This window comes from Mus musculus, chromosome 5 (genome assembly GCF_000001635.26).
Source record: "Mus musculus strain C57BL/6J chromosome 5, GRCm38.p6 C57BL/6J".
In the NCBI taxonomy this organism is placed as follows: domain Eukaryota; kingdom Metazoa; phylum Chordata; class Mammalia; order Rodentia; family Muridae; genus Mus; species Mus musculus.
In genome coordinates this window covers 29,270,281-29,286,624 of record NC_000071.6, presented here as the reverse complement: position 1 = coordinate 29,286,624, position 16,344 = coordinate 29,270,281, and the positions used below count along the sequence as shown (strand labels likewise).

The window sequence follows — 16,344 nt, the reverse complement described above, 5'->3', positions numbered from 1 at the left end:
AGAACAAGTAGTGCTTTTAACCACTGAGCTATCTCCTACCACAAGGATTTGCTAATTTTAGAAAAAAATAGAAGTAGGCCTTTAGTAAGGTAAGCCTAACCCTTATGGATTTTATTAAATATGGTTGTACTGGCTAGTTTTGTGTCAACTTGACACAGCTGGAGTTATCACAGAGAAAGGAGCTTTAGTTGAGGAAATGCCTCCATGAGATCCAGCTGTAAGTCATTTTCTCAATTAGTGATCAAGTGGGGAGGTCCCCTTGTGGGTGGGACCATCTCTGGGCTGGTAGTCTTGGTTCTAGAAGAGAGCAGGCTGAGCAAGCCAGGGGAATCAAGCCAGTAAAGAACATCCCTCCATGGCCTCTGCATCAGCTCCTGCTTTCTGACCTGCTTGAGTTCCAGTCCTGACTTCCTTGGTGATGAACAGCAGTATGGAAGTGTAAGCCGAATAAACCCTTTCCTCCCCAACTTGCTTCTTGGTCATGATTGTACAGGAATAGAAACCCTGACTAAGGCATATGGTATAATGCTAAATGCATTTTGTTGTTGCAGTTCTTTTATGTTTTAAATTATAAAGCCAAAGTATGTTTTACCCTTGCTCTGGGAAGAATTATAGAACAGCAAGAACATCAGACTCTAAAAATATGCTCTTGCTGCTGCTGTGTGGAATTGATAGTGGCCTTTTACTAATGGTGCATTAGTGTGCGGTCTGTGGGGTATTATTACAGGCAGCTCTGGGGTATGTGTTTTCTCCAGTGCATCCTACAGTGCTCTAGGGAGACCCTATAGTTGCCTGGTATAAGAAGGCCTTTGCTGTGGTGCTAGCACTTCTTTCACCTTGAAGGTAGCATGTTGTAGCCAGCACTCTGTAGTTGCATGGATTCCCATGTCTTTTTAAATGCATTAGTGTAGCTGAAACATGGGACGCCTAATTGTGGCTTCTCCAGTGTTCTCCGATACTTGACTGTGCTGCCGTATAAACTGTTGAGTGGTTTTGTTCTCTTTCATAAGCCTTGCGAATGAAATAGCAAAACTGTGCTTGGGTACAGGGTCAGTGCCCTGAGGAAGCCATCCTGTCCTCAGCCTGTCCACTTTCTCAAGCCCAACCGTGGTTTTACATTAGATATGGTGCAGATGAATTAAGACTATTTCAAGATGATACACTAGTTAACTGATGGAGAAGAAAGAAAGAAAGAAAAAAAGAAAGAAAGAAAGAAAGAAAGAAAGAAAGAAAGAAAGAAAAGAAGAAAGAAAGAAAGAAAGAAAGAGGAGGGAGGGAAAGAGAAAGAAAGAGAAAGAGGGAGGGAGGAGAGAAAGGAGGGAGAGAGGGGGAGGGTGGAAGGGAGGGAGATAGAGAGAGAGAGAGAGAGAGAGATAGAGAGAGAGAATAAATATGAAAAAGGCTTAGTGTCCAAACACATAAGAGCGTAGGAGGGATCTACAGAGTTCTACACAGAGATCTGAATTCCATGCTATCCTGGCAGAACTTTGACTCCTCCTGTTCCTCCCATAGCCTCCGTCGAATTCTTGCTGGAGGCTCAAGGCAAAGGATGTCCTTAGCCCTCATTCTCTGTGACAGGTGACAACAGATGAGTCCCGTGTCTGGACTCGTGCTTCTGTGTTTCTAAGTGTCTTATTTCTGACTGGGCTTTCATGTTCCCGAGCTCCTGTAACTTTCCATGTGCCGCTTATATCTGAACATCAATCCACTTTTGACTCCTGCACCCTCAACCTCCTCTTTTTGCTCTCTCCAGTGCCAGCGCTGTTGTATCCCCAGCACCTTTGGGTGGTGACTATCTTCTCAGAGCCTAGCTTTGCTCTGGGGGAGGGTGGTACGTCATGTAGCACAGTTGAACTCTTTTCTACATACTATCCTTTTTCTGGGGGCCCTGCTTATTCCTCTTCTCTTCTCCAGCACTTTGACCTCTTGTAGTCCTGTCATTTCTGCTACCAGGTCGTTTCATAGTAGCTTCTTGTTCCCTAGAACTCTCTTTTCTGATGGCTCTTTCTGATCTGTGATTTTTCTATGCCTGTTATAGCCTTTCCAATTTTGGGAAGCGTCTTGGCCTTCTGTTCTGGTATTCTATCTGTCTGTAACGTCTTGGCCTTGTTCTCTACAGTGATCTGATGCTTGCACATCTCACACTCAGGCATCCACACTCTTAGCTAATCCTCTTATTTCTTCAACTCTTTTCTTGTCATCCTCCAGTTTCCACAGTTCTTCAATAGAGACTTAGTATGCCACTCTCTCAGTAGCCTTCATCCCTGTACGTGCAGTCCTATAACCAAACCCTTTTGCTCAAGCCATATTGACTGGTGGATTAGAAATGGAGCCTGCCAGAGTGCTTTCTCAGGTTCTTGCCTGTGTTCCAGGGCTGTATCCAGTGAAGCCCAAGCCCTACCTGCTTTTCCTAATGTTTGTGCTTACCCCTGATTGTCCTGCTTGCTCTTCCTTCTAATATGTGACCGTTCCTTAAGTCTGCTTTAAAGTCTTTGGATGACTTTTCTTTTTAGTTCGTTCTCTCTCTCTCTCTCTCTCTCTCTCTCTCTCTCTCTCTCACATTATGACCCTTTTCCTCTTTCCTTTCATTGCTCCAAGTCCTCCCATATACCCTCCTTGTTCTCTCTCAAATTCATGGCTGCTTTTCCATTAATTGTACATGTGTGTATATAACCTGCTCAGTCTATATAATGTTACTTATATGTATGTTTCAGGGTTAATCATTTGGTGTTGGATAACCAGTTAGCATGCGCTTCTCTGGGGAAGACTATTTCTTCTACTCTCAGCATTACTTAGTTGTATTGCAGGATATTTGATCACACTGTGAACCCTGAGATTGTGTTATTTACCGAAAAAGAAAACTTTTTCTAGTTGTGGTGTGGCTCAGCCTGTAGCACACACTTTTAATCCCTCTGGCTAGAATACAGATACAACCTTAGTGCATAGTTTTAATTGTAAATAATGAAGATGAAGTTAGGTTGTAGAAGGACATGCTTGAAAGGATGTTTAATTGAGCAGCAAAGTGACTAATCAGGGAAAGAATTAACAGACAAGGATTTCCAACTCTCATCGAAAGAGTTAGGAAAGGTAAGCTACCTAAGAGAGCGGTGCAGAGGGGGAAGGAAGCGGTTTTACCAGGACAGTTACACACAATGCTTTCATAGAGAGGACAAGCTGGACAGATGAAGACAGAATGAGCCAGAGAATGAGAAGGAGCCAGAAGATTAGAGTATAGTGCCAAAGTTAGTCTCAGGCCAAGCAGACAAATTTAGGAGAGGCCAAAAGAGAGACACCAGAGTGAATCAGTCAGCTTGGAGAGGAGCTTAAGCCAGAACAGCTGAGTTGTATCAGGCAAGGAGAGATCAGAAAGAGCTAGAAAGGATGCGCTTATTCATCAGTAGATCTCAGAGGCTGAAAACATTCTAGGCCTAGATAGGATTGTAAGAAGGCTAGAGGCTTCCAGTGCTAGTACTAGGTTAGTGGTAAGCCTTGGAGATGACAATCACCCAGGTGAATCAAAGTTTCTTTTACATAGTTGCCTATTATTTTTGTGTAGAGTTGAGGCCTATGGAACAATAAGTAAAGACAAGTAAATTTAAGCTAGTCCTGATCTGTGGGCAGGGGTGGGGCATGGGAGAGTGGGACAACAAGAGCCCCTGGGCCTAGTGTAGGCTTTTGAAACCTCAAACCCCACACCCCAGTGACACACTTTATTCAACAAGGCTACACTTCCTAATCCTTCTAATTTTTAAAAATAGTTCCACTCCCTGGTGGCTAAGGATTCAAATATATTAGCCTATATGGGGTATTCTTATTCAAACCTCCACACTCCTATTCACAATAGTCTCAAAAGGAGATAAACAAACCTCACCAAGGTAGTAAAGGACCTCGGCAATGAAAAATTTAAATCTCTGAAGAAAGAGATAGAGAAAGACACTAGAAAAACTGAACAACATCCCATGCTCATGGATTTGGTAGAATTAATATTGTGAAAATATCTATTTTTAGTTAAAGCTATTTATAGATTCAATGCAATCCCAAACAAAATCATCTCATTCTTCATAGAAATAAAAATAACTGTCTTACAATTCATATGGAATGAACAAAAAAGGACAATGCTGAAGAGATCACCATTCCAGATTTAAGATCAGTAACAAAACCGTAGGAATACAAACAGTATGGTACTGTCACAGAAGTAGACAGACCAATGCAATAAAATCCAAGATCCAAACATATGTAACTTCAGCCATTTAATATTTGACAAAGATGTCAAAAAGATAAGCTGGAGAAATGAAAGCATATTCAATAAATGGTGCTGGGAAAACTGGATGTCCACCAGCGAGAAGAGCTGTATCTATCAATCATCTCGCACAAAAACTAACTCCAAATGGAGCAAAGGACTAAACTTGAAACCTGAAACACTGAAGCTGCTATAAGAAAACACAGGAAATACCATCCATTATATAGGTGTAGGAGAGGACTTCCTGAATAGGACTTCATTTGCCAAAGAAACTAAACAGCGTCTGCACACCTAAAGAAACCATCAACCATGTGAAGAAGAAGCCTGTAGAGTGGGAGAGCAACCTTGCCAACTATAGACCCAACAGAAGATGATATCCAGAAAAAAAATATGTATGTGTATATATATGTATGTGTGTGTATATATATATATATATATACATATATATATATATATACATATATACATATATATATATATATCCTTCAAACACAGAGTCAAAAAACAAACTATTTGTTTTTTTTTAAAAAGGGAGGGAAACATGGCTGGGACATGAACAGAGAGTTCTGAAATTAAAAAAAAGGGTTATAAAATATCTCAAAACAATGTTCATATTCCTTAGCAATTAGGGAAATGCAAATCAAAACAGCTTTGAGATTTTACCCCAGTCAGAATGACAAAGATCAACAAAGCAATTGACAACAAATGCTGGGTGCAGTGTGATGGAAAAGGAGTCCTTATTCACTGTTGGTGGGATTGCAGACTGGTACAGGCATTATGGAAATCAATGTAGAGAATTCTCAAAAAGCTGCAAATAAATTTACCATGACCCCGTTCTGCCACTCATTGCCATTTGCCCAAAAGACTCAATATCGTACTATACAGATACTTGCTCAGCCACATTCATTGCTGCCCTGTTCATAACAGCTAGGTCACCTTTTCTTTGCTCAGATATCCCTGACTACCTCAGCTGCTGACCTTGTTTCCTGTTACTTGAGGAAACAGAAGCAACTATGAAGAAGATGTACCTGCTGCTCCCTTCCACCAAGCTTGTCACTGCCCATTACCTGACTGTGCAGCCTCATCTCTTGGCCCCATGCCTGGCTTGACTTTGCTCTGGGGCAAGTCCACCTTGCTCAGATGCCAGCCCTCGTCTCTGTCCACCGACCCAGGGACTTAGCTGCTGCCATTCTGCCTCCTCTCCAAGGGCTGCATGAAGACATTTCCACCTGCATGAAGACAACTATACATTTTTTTAAAAAATTGTTTTTTATTATCCATACAAAAATGCTCACTTCTATACGAGGACAGGAGGACAGAGGTCATGTGTATCAGGCGCTACATGCCAGCCCTTCCCCAGTCCTGCATCTGGCTTCCTGAGGGAACACTGTGCATAGTGAAGGCCCTGGTCTGGGGCACTGGCCACATCCCTATGAATTGTACCTCTGTCTGGCCTCTGTCAGGCCTGTGGTACTTGTAGAAACTATAGTCCTCTGTCATGACTTTGACATAGTATGAGACCCAACTTGAAGGCTGATGCTAATACTTCGGTGGGGTACTAGAGACTGAGAAAGGACTACTGGGAAAAAAAAAGAGATGATGCTCAGAGGTACGAGGTCTCGGAGGAGCAGTGCTGTGAGCTAGTGCACTGCACGGAGGGCACAGGTTAATAATGAGGACAGGGCTGGCAAGGATGTTGGGATACAGGGACACTTGTTCACTTTTGGGGAAACACAAGCTGGTGCAGCCACTGTGTAAATCAGTATGGACACTGTTCACAAAGATGGAAGTAGATCTGCCACATGATCCAGCTCTACCACTCCATGACAGATAAGCAAAGGACTCTCTATCCCCCTATAAAGATACCTGCTGACCAGTGCTCACTGCTATTCTATCACAATAACCAGGAGGTAGAAACTTCCTAGATGCCCATCAACTGCTGAATGGCTAAAGAAAACATGATACATTTACACAATGGAAATTTGTTTAGTTAAGTGGAATTACGACATTTACAGATAATAAATAGATCTGGTTCATCAGTCATTAACCCAGATTCAGAAAGATGAGCATCACATTTTCTCTTATTTATGGATGTTAAAGATTCAAAGTATAAATGAGAGAAAATATGTGATACATACATACCCATACATAAAAAGTTTTAATGGGCTTTTGGTCGGCGCCAGCTCCGGGTCACCTTGGGCACAAACTCGGTGGACGGTCCCATGGATCCTAGAGGACTCTCCACCGATCTTAGCATCACTGGTGAGTGGAACACAACATCTGTTCCAAACCAATTGTGACAGGCCAGTGCCAGCAGCAGGGATGCAGGAAACCAGCCTGATCAGGGGGCTCAAGTCCCTTCTGGTCGGCGCCAGCTCTGGGTCACCTTGGGCACAAACTCGGCGGATGGAACTTGGGGCTCTAGCTGCATATGTAGCAGAGGATGGCCTAGTCAGTATTCAATGAGAGGAGAGGCTCTTGGTCCTGTGAAGGTTCTATGCCCCAGTATAGGGGAATGCTAGGACCAGGAATGGGAGTGGGTGGGTTGGGGAGTAGGGGGAGGGGGAAGGAGATAGGGGATTTTCGGAGGGGAAATTAGGAAAGGGGATAACATTTGAAATGTAAATAAAGAAAATATCTAATAAAAAAAAGTTTTAATGGAGCTATCCTGTAATAGGGCAACAATCTACTAAATACCATGGGCTAACAAAAACACAGTGCAGGTTGGATTATCTCTTTGTGAGTTGTTGGCTGGTGAAGTCCCATAGATCCCTAAACATTACAGACTATTGCCAATGCTTTTGGTTACCCTTCCAAACTTGACAGTAAGGCCCAATTGCTGAAGATTGGACATGCATGCAGAAATCAAACAGTTCAAATCAGGAAGCTTCATTTCTACTGGCTAGCTTTCATAGTGCAGGAAGGCGGTGTACAAGCTACTGGGGAAGAAAAGGAATCAGGTATTACCCAGTTGTGAACACTGGGAGCTACAGTAGCAAGTGGCCTGACAGAACATAATTATGATAGGAAAGTAGATTTGCTTCTTTGTTCTAGGTCTTGACCTCAAAGCTCCTCATGCAGGACTTGCCATTCTTGTGAGTGCCGCAAGTATTAGTCCTACATCCTCAAGTCCACCTCCACTGCACACTGCCCCTCCTCACCTGCTTTATTTCTCTACAGTCTTTCCACTCTGTGACACGCCTGTCTCTCCACAGTGGACAGAGCTTCTCAGGGCAGGGAGCCTCGTAAGTGTGCCCTGCTGTGCAAGGTACAGGCTGGGTATAAAGACTATATGTATCCCATGGTTGTTCGTTCCATTGGTGGGTAGATAAAAATCAAATAAAAACACCAAACAAACCCAAGGTAGAGCATTAAGAAGGCAGGCAGGGAAAGTGAAACTCAATGGGAGGACAGAAAACAGAATCCTGGTGACATGTTTAGGAAGGGTGACACAGGCACAGTAAACAGCCGAGGTTGGGCAGGTGGAGATCAGGGATTTCCCACTGTTGTACCCACACAGTCTGTGCAAGCAGAACTGTTTACTTCCAGGGCTCGGCAGTGAGGACCCATTACAGTAATCAGGAGAAAATCATTTATAGCTCTTCCCAGTGTTAAGAGGCTGCATATACCATAACATGCTTAACTGTTTAAGTAATGCAGCAGCATTAATTGAAATAATTAGATTTTGTGCGTGTATAGCCCATGGGTGTACTGGATAACTTTAGAAGTTCTATAATGAATAGAAATTATTTTTTTTTGTTTGAGTTCAAAACATTTACAGCTCTTTTAAGGTAATTTATTTTTAAACTATTAAAGTCTTTGAACTATAATTCAATTCTGTTAGGCACTATTTTCATCTTTGTGATAAAAATTTGTATATCACTTTTGGAGGAGTGGCAGTTTCTTGCTTGTTTTATTCTAAGTAAGTTTTTTTTTTTTTCCAGTACTGGAGATTGAACACTGGGCCTTCTTTGTACATGCTAGCCAGGCCCTCTACCACTGAGCTCTCGCCAGCCTCTTGATCCTAATCTTTTTTTTTTTCTTTCTTTTTTTTAAGGCTGTTCACATTAAAATTTACATTAACTCTTTATTCAGAGCACAGAAGCAGTAGCAGTTTTTTCTAGGTTTTAATACCGTTGGGTTCTGAAAAACAAAGGGGCTGAGGAGAACAAGCTGTGCCTGTGCAGCCTCTCTTCCCGGACCTCGGGGACCTCGGCCAGCTTCTGTGTCATTGTCAGTATTTGATTCTTGCTACTTAGAAGTTGAGTTTCAGGGTTTTGTGAAGATACTGAAACTCAGGATTTATCTGTGGCTGCTTTGTCATAGTGCTTTCTGTCAGGCACTTGTGTTACCGCTGTACTGCAGGCAGTTAGGATATTGCTTATCTAATGTCATTTATAGATGGCGAACACAATAGCTTTCTTAATCAATGAGTAAAGAATACCTCTTTGAATAGGGATATAAGCACCATATGTCAAGTACTATAGTAGGCTATATGTATAAATTACTGTATTTGTTTGCCTACACATCACACACACACACACACACACACACACACACACCTCTAGGGAAATATTTTGGACTTCAACTCTGGGATTCTATGCAAAGTGTTTGGGCATAGTCAGACAGCCTAGACTTGATAGTGTATCTTCAGAAGGCATTTGTATAAATAGGGATGAAACAGTGACAGAAGTCAAAATTTATTTGGCTTCTTGGTCCCTTTGAGTCACTTTCATATAATAAAATGTAGTTCAAACAAATTATTTGCTGCAAGAGTGACTGAGGGAAGCATAAACTAAAAGGGCCATTTTGGGAAACAAAGCCGAAGACTGTGGATCATGTGTCATACATAGTCCTTGGAATTAGGAAGAGAAGTTGTATTATAAAACTCACACTCAAAAAATCGGAATGTGATTCCATATATTTCAGCTTTCTTTCAACCACATCTGTGTGAATGCTGGTGTTACCATATTTGATGGCAGAATAAAATATGAAGGATAAAGGGTGGTCTTAACATCTTGTCTACTTCAAGATCTATAGTGCTTGTGTCTGAAATAGAAAAAAGACCAAAGCATTTTTTCATTGTATCTAACATTACATAATATTTTTAAAGCTGGTTGTCTTAATATTTTTGCCCTTGCTTGCAGTTATTAGTAGTGAAAGTAGGTTTGCATAGCCACCGTTTTTGAACATTTGAAGTCCTATAATACCGGGATCATAGTCATGTGACATCAGAAGCCAAAAGATACAATAATGTTAATAGCATAGAGGTGGTTTGTCTGTGTCTGTGTGTCTGTGTGTGCATGTGTCTGTGTCTCTTCTACAGGCAACCTCAGTGTTAGTACACAAACAACAGATCTACTGGAGATTTGGACATGAGGCTTCAGCATCTGGATGCCTCAAACACATGTGGTTTCTCTGGGGACAGTCCTTTTGCTCAGTCCTAAGGAGCCTTGGGTTTGAACAATCACTTTTCTATTACTTGAAATAATTATCACAACTTGAAAAATCTCTCATTCTTAGAGATGGAATTGCTGGTGAAATTTAAAGTTGTAACCAGTTAAAATTTTATAGTTACTTGGATCAAAATTTTAATCTACCCCTTTTGTTTATATGCTAAATTAAAAAATATAAAGAGAATTGGTTTATACTACTTTTGAATAATTTAGTACCCTGATTGATTTAAGGTACAGAATTGTTGTGGAAATAACTTTATTGCATCAAGCTATTTTAATTGTATGCATGCCTAGTTCAAATGTATGTTTGTTTAAAAATACATTGTATATTTAATATCTGTCCTTGAACATCTGATGTCCTTGAACAGCTGAGACTGTCTTGTCCATTGGATAAACTCAGATGTTGAAGAAATGCTGGAGTTTGGGAAATTCTGTTATCTTGGGAGCAAAATATTTTCAGTACCACACCAGTTTTTCGACTTAAGAATAAAGTTGGGAAGAATGCCTTCAGCTATTAGTTTTCCTGAATCCAAAGACATGGGTGGGGCAGGATCAAAAATACTCATTTGATCAAAGTTATTGGCTCTGAAGGTATTCTTACCTGTGTAAGGAAGATGAAAGGTGTTGTTTTTATTGCATGCTAGTAACAGTGTAATTTTGAACTAATTGGTGTTGAACTGCCAATCACCTGGGGGGAATGCAAATAGATACACTTACAATTTCCTTTGAGGTAGTGAAATCTTATGTCAGAGCTGGAAGAAAAACAGTAAATTGACCTTAAATGAGCTGCTTTGTGGTTTTCTTGGAGAATCCCTTTTTATTTTTTTGGACTTGTCCAAACAGGTTTTTGTCTGCGATTTGACTTATTGACTAGACAATGCTGACACTGAACATTTTGGGTTTGTTTTGAAATAAAATAATGATAGTATAGTTTTTAGGATGTTTTCATTTTTTGCACAACTTAAATTTATATAATGGTTGAGTGTTTGTTTACAGTGTGTCATATATCCTCATACTGGCCATTATTGAGTTTTGATCATTTGTAATGAAAGATTCTGTCCCCCAAAGCTTGATTTTTGTTTGAGTATTAATATATTAGCATGTAATGAAGGAAGGGAATGACCTGAAAACTCATTTTGAGTGACTTTTTGGAGGACAGTAGGAATGTGGTCTTGGTTTTCATGGAAGGTCGCATCACCTCTCATGTCCTGGGAGTTAGTCACCTGAGGTAAAGAGCCCATCCAGAAGCGCGACTTCAGAGGATTGGAGAGACGGCTCACTGATTGCTCTACCAGAGGACCTGGGTTTAATTCTCAGCACACACAATAGTTTACAACCATCTATAACCCCAGTCACAGGGAGTCTGACACCCTCTTCTGGCCTCTGAGGGCACTGCATGCATGTGGTTCACAGACATAAACATTTAGGGAACACACCGTAGACATAAAATAAAAATTTCAAATATCTCTTGTTATTTTTCTCTGAAGAAACATGCATTCAGTGTTCTAGACATTTGTACTAAGCCTTGTAGACGTACCATGAGGTAGGCTGCTACTCTCTTCACTTAATTTCAGATTGACACCAGAAATACTGTCCTGGTAGCCATTCTTTTCCAAAGTTCAGAATAGTTATCAATTGTTCTCCAGGCTTAAAAATGATTAATATCACTGTTAGATATTTTACAGTTTGATTTAAAGGTATTTAGCAGTCTTACAATCCTGTGCTGTCCCCTGCAAGTCTTCGTTTCTTCTTTCCCTTGGAGATGCCTACTAACTTTGTGTCCTAATTGCTTCCCTTTTGCTTTGGTTGCTAGAACCTGAAAACTAAATTTGTAGCTAAACTGTAGTAGTTTTGGGTCACAGTGCTTGAATATCTGTGTACTTGATGTGTAGTCCTACTCTTGTATAAATAAAAGTTGAATATTAATGAATAAAATAATGAAGCCAAGGCATCCTGGAGACACATAGAACTTTCAGCCAACAGGTGGCACTAGATCTCTATTTTTAGTGATGTGAGGAAATAAGGGGACACAAATGGGAAACTTAGGATCTGTGACTCTAGGATCTTAAAAAAGAAGGCTAATATCCACTTATCAGTGAGCACATATCATGTGAGTTCTTTTGTGATTGGGTTACCTCACTCAGGATGATGCCCTCCAGATCCATCCATTTGCCTAGGAATTTCATAAATTCGTTGTTTTTAATAGCTGAGTAGTACTCCATTGTGTAAATGTACCACATTTTCTGTATCCATTCCTCTGCTGAGGGACATCTGGGTTCTTTCCAGCTTCTGGCTATTATAAATAAGGCTGCTATGAATATAGTGGAGCATGTGTCCTTCTTACCGGTTAGAACATCTTCTGGATATATGTCCAGGAGAGGTATTGCGGGATCCTCCGGTAGTACTATGTCCAATTTTCTGAGGAATCGCCAGACTGATTTCCAGAGTGGTTGTACAAACTTGCAATCCCACCAACAATGGAGGAGTGCTCCTCTTTCTCCACATCCTTGCCATCATCTGCTGTCACCTGAATTTTTGATCTTAGCCATTCTGACTGGTGTGAGGTGGAATCTCAGGGTTGTTTTGATTTGCATTTCCCTGATGATTAAGGATGTTGAACATTTTTTCAGGTGCTTCTCAGCCATTCGATCAGCCACCAAACGCAGACACTATTGCATACACCAGCAAGATTTTGCTGAAAGGACCCTGATATAGCTGTCTCTTGTGAGGCTATGTCAGTGCCTGGCAAATACAGAAGTGGATGCTCATAGTCAGCTATTGGATGGAACATAATGGTGGAGCTAGAGAAAGTACCCAAGGAGCTGAAGGTGTGGAACCCTATAGGTGGAACAACAATATGAACTAACCAGTACCGCAGAGCTCGTGTCTCTAGCTGCATATGTATCAGAAGATGGCCTAGTCGGCCATCATTGGGAAGAGAGGCCCCTTGATATTGCAAATTTTATATGCCCCAGTACAGGGGAACACCATGGCCAAGAAGCGGGAGTGGGTGGGTAGGGGGGTGTGGGGCGGGGGACGGAGGGCGGGGAGGGTACAGGGGACTTTTGGGATAGCATTTGAAATGTAAATGAAGAAAATACCTAATAAAAATTAAAAGAAAAAGGCATTTGAATTTCCACAGTGGCCCATAGTGAACCTATGTGGCCCAATACTCCTTGGCATCTTTGCTTGAAAATGATCACTGTTTGCCTCTACTAGTCAGGTTAGCTTTCTTTCTTCTGATTCAGTTCTTTTGGCTTCTTGCTCTTTAGTCCCCAAGAAGACCAAGCCTTGGCGAACTTCCAGCTGTTTGAAGTACCATCTGCCCTAATTAGGTATGAAGGAAGCAGCGGTAAAGACAGAAAACAGAAGCAGGGGCACTCATTTAGGGCCAGTGCACCTAGCAAGTGAGACTTATTTAAGAGTAAATTGGGGAGACAGGAAAGAATTTGTACAAGATAGAATTTGTACCTATCCTCCAAATGTAACAAGATGGGTCAAGGAGATGTATGAGAAAAGAAAACAAAACTATCTAGAGCTTAAAAAAAAAAAAGCAGTAAAAAGTGATGACCCAAAGATGCCCATTTCTAATCTCCAGAACCTGTGAATGTGGTACTTTGCAAATATGGTTAGAATAAAGGACTTGATATTCATGGGCATACAGGGTATCTGGTAGGTGCAGTGTAAGACTGCAGGAGGATGGCCAAAGAATGGAAAAGACAATGGAAGCATAAGTGGGAGTGGTTTGAAAAAGGTCTGAGAGCCAAGGTATGCAATTAGCCTTGAAGTGCTAGAAAAGACAAAGGTTGACTCTCTCCCAGAATGCCCTAGGGACCATCTTGCTGACATCTTGATGGTAGGACTATAGACATCAAGAACTACAAGACAATAAATAAAAGGCTTATGGTAATTTGGTCCAGCACCATTAGGAAGTTAATATCGTCTTTCTGAAAAATTAATCACCTGGCTGATTGTGGTAGAAAAAATCTTGTGAATCACAGACCAGACTATAGGAGAAAACCATTGATGAAATAATAATTATGGACCACTGAGGTAAGGTCCTAATGTAAGCACATATATAGATGGAAAGAAACTAACAAGGAAGAAAAGGTGGTCAAGTAAATAACAGGGAAAGTTCATCAGGCTGACGCCGAGTGCAGATTCAAAGCCATAGAGGCTCACAGGAGAGATTACCACATGGACATTGATATCTCTGCTATTGTATGCCTTTTCTCTAAACAGGGATTTAAAACACTGAAATTTATCCTACTGACTTCCAGATATGATGTAGTTGAGCTGGTGCCTAACTAGAGTCTTCACCCCTCCTGACTAGTATACATGGTACCAGAAGGTACTGAGTTTGCTACTAGAGAAGAAAGGTAACTACCAGCTCAGCTATAAAGTCTTCTGATCTGCAACAGTGACCTATCTGTGTGATATGCTGGTATAATAGTGGCACAGACATTGTGGGAGTAGCCAGCTACTCTGATTTAAGGCCCACTCCAGGAGTTGGAACCTATGCATCACACTGCTTTGGTAGCCAAGAACCCGAGACTAGATAGGTCTTGGGTCTAGGGTAAAATAAAATACTATTGTCCTGTTAAAGGAACATAGCAATAAAATGACATATATGTATGTATATATTCGTGTGTATATACTCATGTGTATACACACACACACACACACATTCTGCAATACACCATTGCTCAGCCATCTTCCATATTTAGGTGGGTACTACTACAGAAACCTACAACTGAACAATTAATGAAGAATGAGAGATTTCTGAATATTGAGTTCCAAATGGGATGTCTTCATCAAACCCTTCCTCTCAGGGATCAGGGAACTATGCAGAAGAGGAGGTGGAAAGATTGTTAGAGCCAGAAGAGATGGATGACTCTAAGGAAACAGTGTCTTCCATACATATACAGAATTGATGCACATACAAATTTAGAGACATTCACAGGATCTGCACAGGTTCAAGCCAGGGGAGGGGGAGGATATTCAGGAGCTGCGAGGAGAATTGTAGACATGATCTGCTCAAGAAGCCATCTCCAATTGACAAACCACTTGCAAAGAAAAATTGTTTTTTTCCAATGGGGTTTCATTGGGTATATTAACCACACTTAAGAGTAGGCCCCATGTCCTGTAGTAGGTGGTCAGCAAAAAATAAAAAATGAATCCAATGGTATTTTTTGTAGACTTTTTGTCTCATATTGCTCTGTTTGAACACAGTTACTGGTCTCTTATATATTATGGTTTCTATATTTTTTTTTGTTTTTATGGGTTTTGTTTGCCTGCTTTCTGAAGAGAGATAAAAAGAAAGGAAAGAAAATGTAGAATTGGGAGGGTAAGGGGAGTGGGGAGGATCTGGGAGGAGTTGGGGGAGAGGAAATTGTCATCAGAATATATTGTATGAAAAATTATTTTTGATAAAAAACATTAAAAAAAAGAGTTGTGTCAAACTTACCATCTGCAGCTTGCAGTTGTGAAGAGTTACACATGTTACTTATTGACTAGGCCCCGCCCCCCCCCCAAAAAAAAAGTAGTCTTGGTATATTCCTTTGACATTTCTGCATTGGCACCTGCATTGACACCAGACACTAATCTAACTACTGCACAGAATGAAAAATGTAACAGTACTGAAATAATATTTAAGCAAGATGAGGATTTGGAAGAAGGGGTGGGGAGCAGTGAGGAAATGGTTAGCTAATGTGAGTTTCACCATGACACGGAATGCTTTACAGACTAGCAGGCTGACTCAGTAGGAGTGACACAAGTGAGAAGGTAAGCACTGGAATACGCAGGAACAGTCCACACATTTGCCCTGCACGGAGGGAAAGTGCCAGTCTGTACACATCAATCTAGTGTGTGGGAGGCACAGTTTAGTCCCTTGATGTCACTGTTGAGCTGCTGGAAAACCATGCGGAAGCTTACTCTGGCTCTGGCTCTGGCTCCTAACTTCTAATTATTTGAAACTATTTCCTTATTTTTAAAATTTCTTTGATTTTGAGACTTAGTGGAAAGCATCCTGATGAGTACATGCCATCCCATGGGTGAGAACAGAGAGAATCATAAACCTAGGGCGTCAGGAAATTCCACGGGAAAACCACCATAATAACTTAGAATTCAGCAGACAAGAAAATGTTAGAATTAGCCAGATTAACAGAACAAAAGGAGTTTATTCCTAAGTCTTTATTTATACTTTAGAATCCCCCAAAGTCACAAAGGGACACCACCAGATAAGGTAGCATGAGCTAAGAAAGGGAGGACTTGTTAAAAAGCTGTCACGAAGTAGCTTAATTGCTACATTCTTTGCTTCCATCCAAGGTACCAGGCACTTGCCTCCTGTCTGTCTTAGAAGAAGCGTAAACATTTCTTTCTGTGTAAAACAGAGGGTCTCTGGCCTGGTAGGGTAGGAGTGCTTGCAGACAAAGTACATAGATTCCGTCCTTCTCCTTTTGCATAGCTGAACTTTAATTTGAGAAGGAAGTCAGGGTTTTTCTCAGGAACGTGCCCAGCTTAAGAAGAAAGCTCTGTAGCTCCAGCAATAGGGAATCACTGGATTGTTAGGTGTGAAACTCATCTTGTCAAGATCCTCCAGATGTCTGAAGTTCAAATTGGCATTTATTCCTCATGGCTTCATTAAAA

General features: G+C 41.0%; 1 protein-coding gene and 1 long non-coding RNA gene across 14 annotated transcripts in view; both read left to right on the top strand.

The window, feature by feature from the left end:
- The window catches only part of Lmbr1 (limb region 1), a 148,620-nt gene that overhangs the window by 91,797 nt on the left and 40,479 nt on the right, over positions 1–16,344 (top strand). Inside the window, exon 10 of one of the 13 annotated variants that reach the window (XM_006535771.4) lies at positions 5,192–10,626. The exons of 10 other annotated variants lie outside the window; for them this stretch is intronic. In XM_006535771.4, coding sequence (XP_006535834.1) covers positions 5,192–5,217 — 26 coding nt within the window. In that variant the 3' untranslated portion in view covers positions 5,218–10,626. Of the gene's footprint in view, positions 1–371; positions 4,661–5,191; positions 10,627–16,344 lie in introns of those variants that run through there. 2 more of the 13 variants (XM_030254723.1, XM_006535772.4) reach the window with 2 other exon arrangements.
- On the top strand, positions 12,491–14,863 carry Gm42244. The gene is made up of 2 exons (XR_880915.1): positions 12,491–12,524; positions 12,969–14,863. It is a non-coding gene; the product is annotated as a predicted gene, 42244 (long non-coding RNA).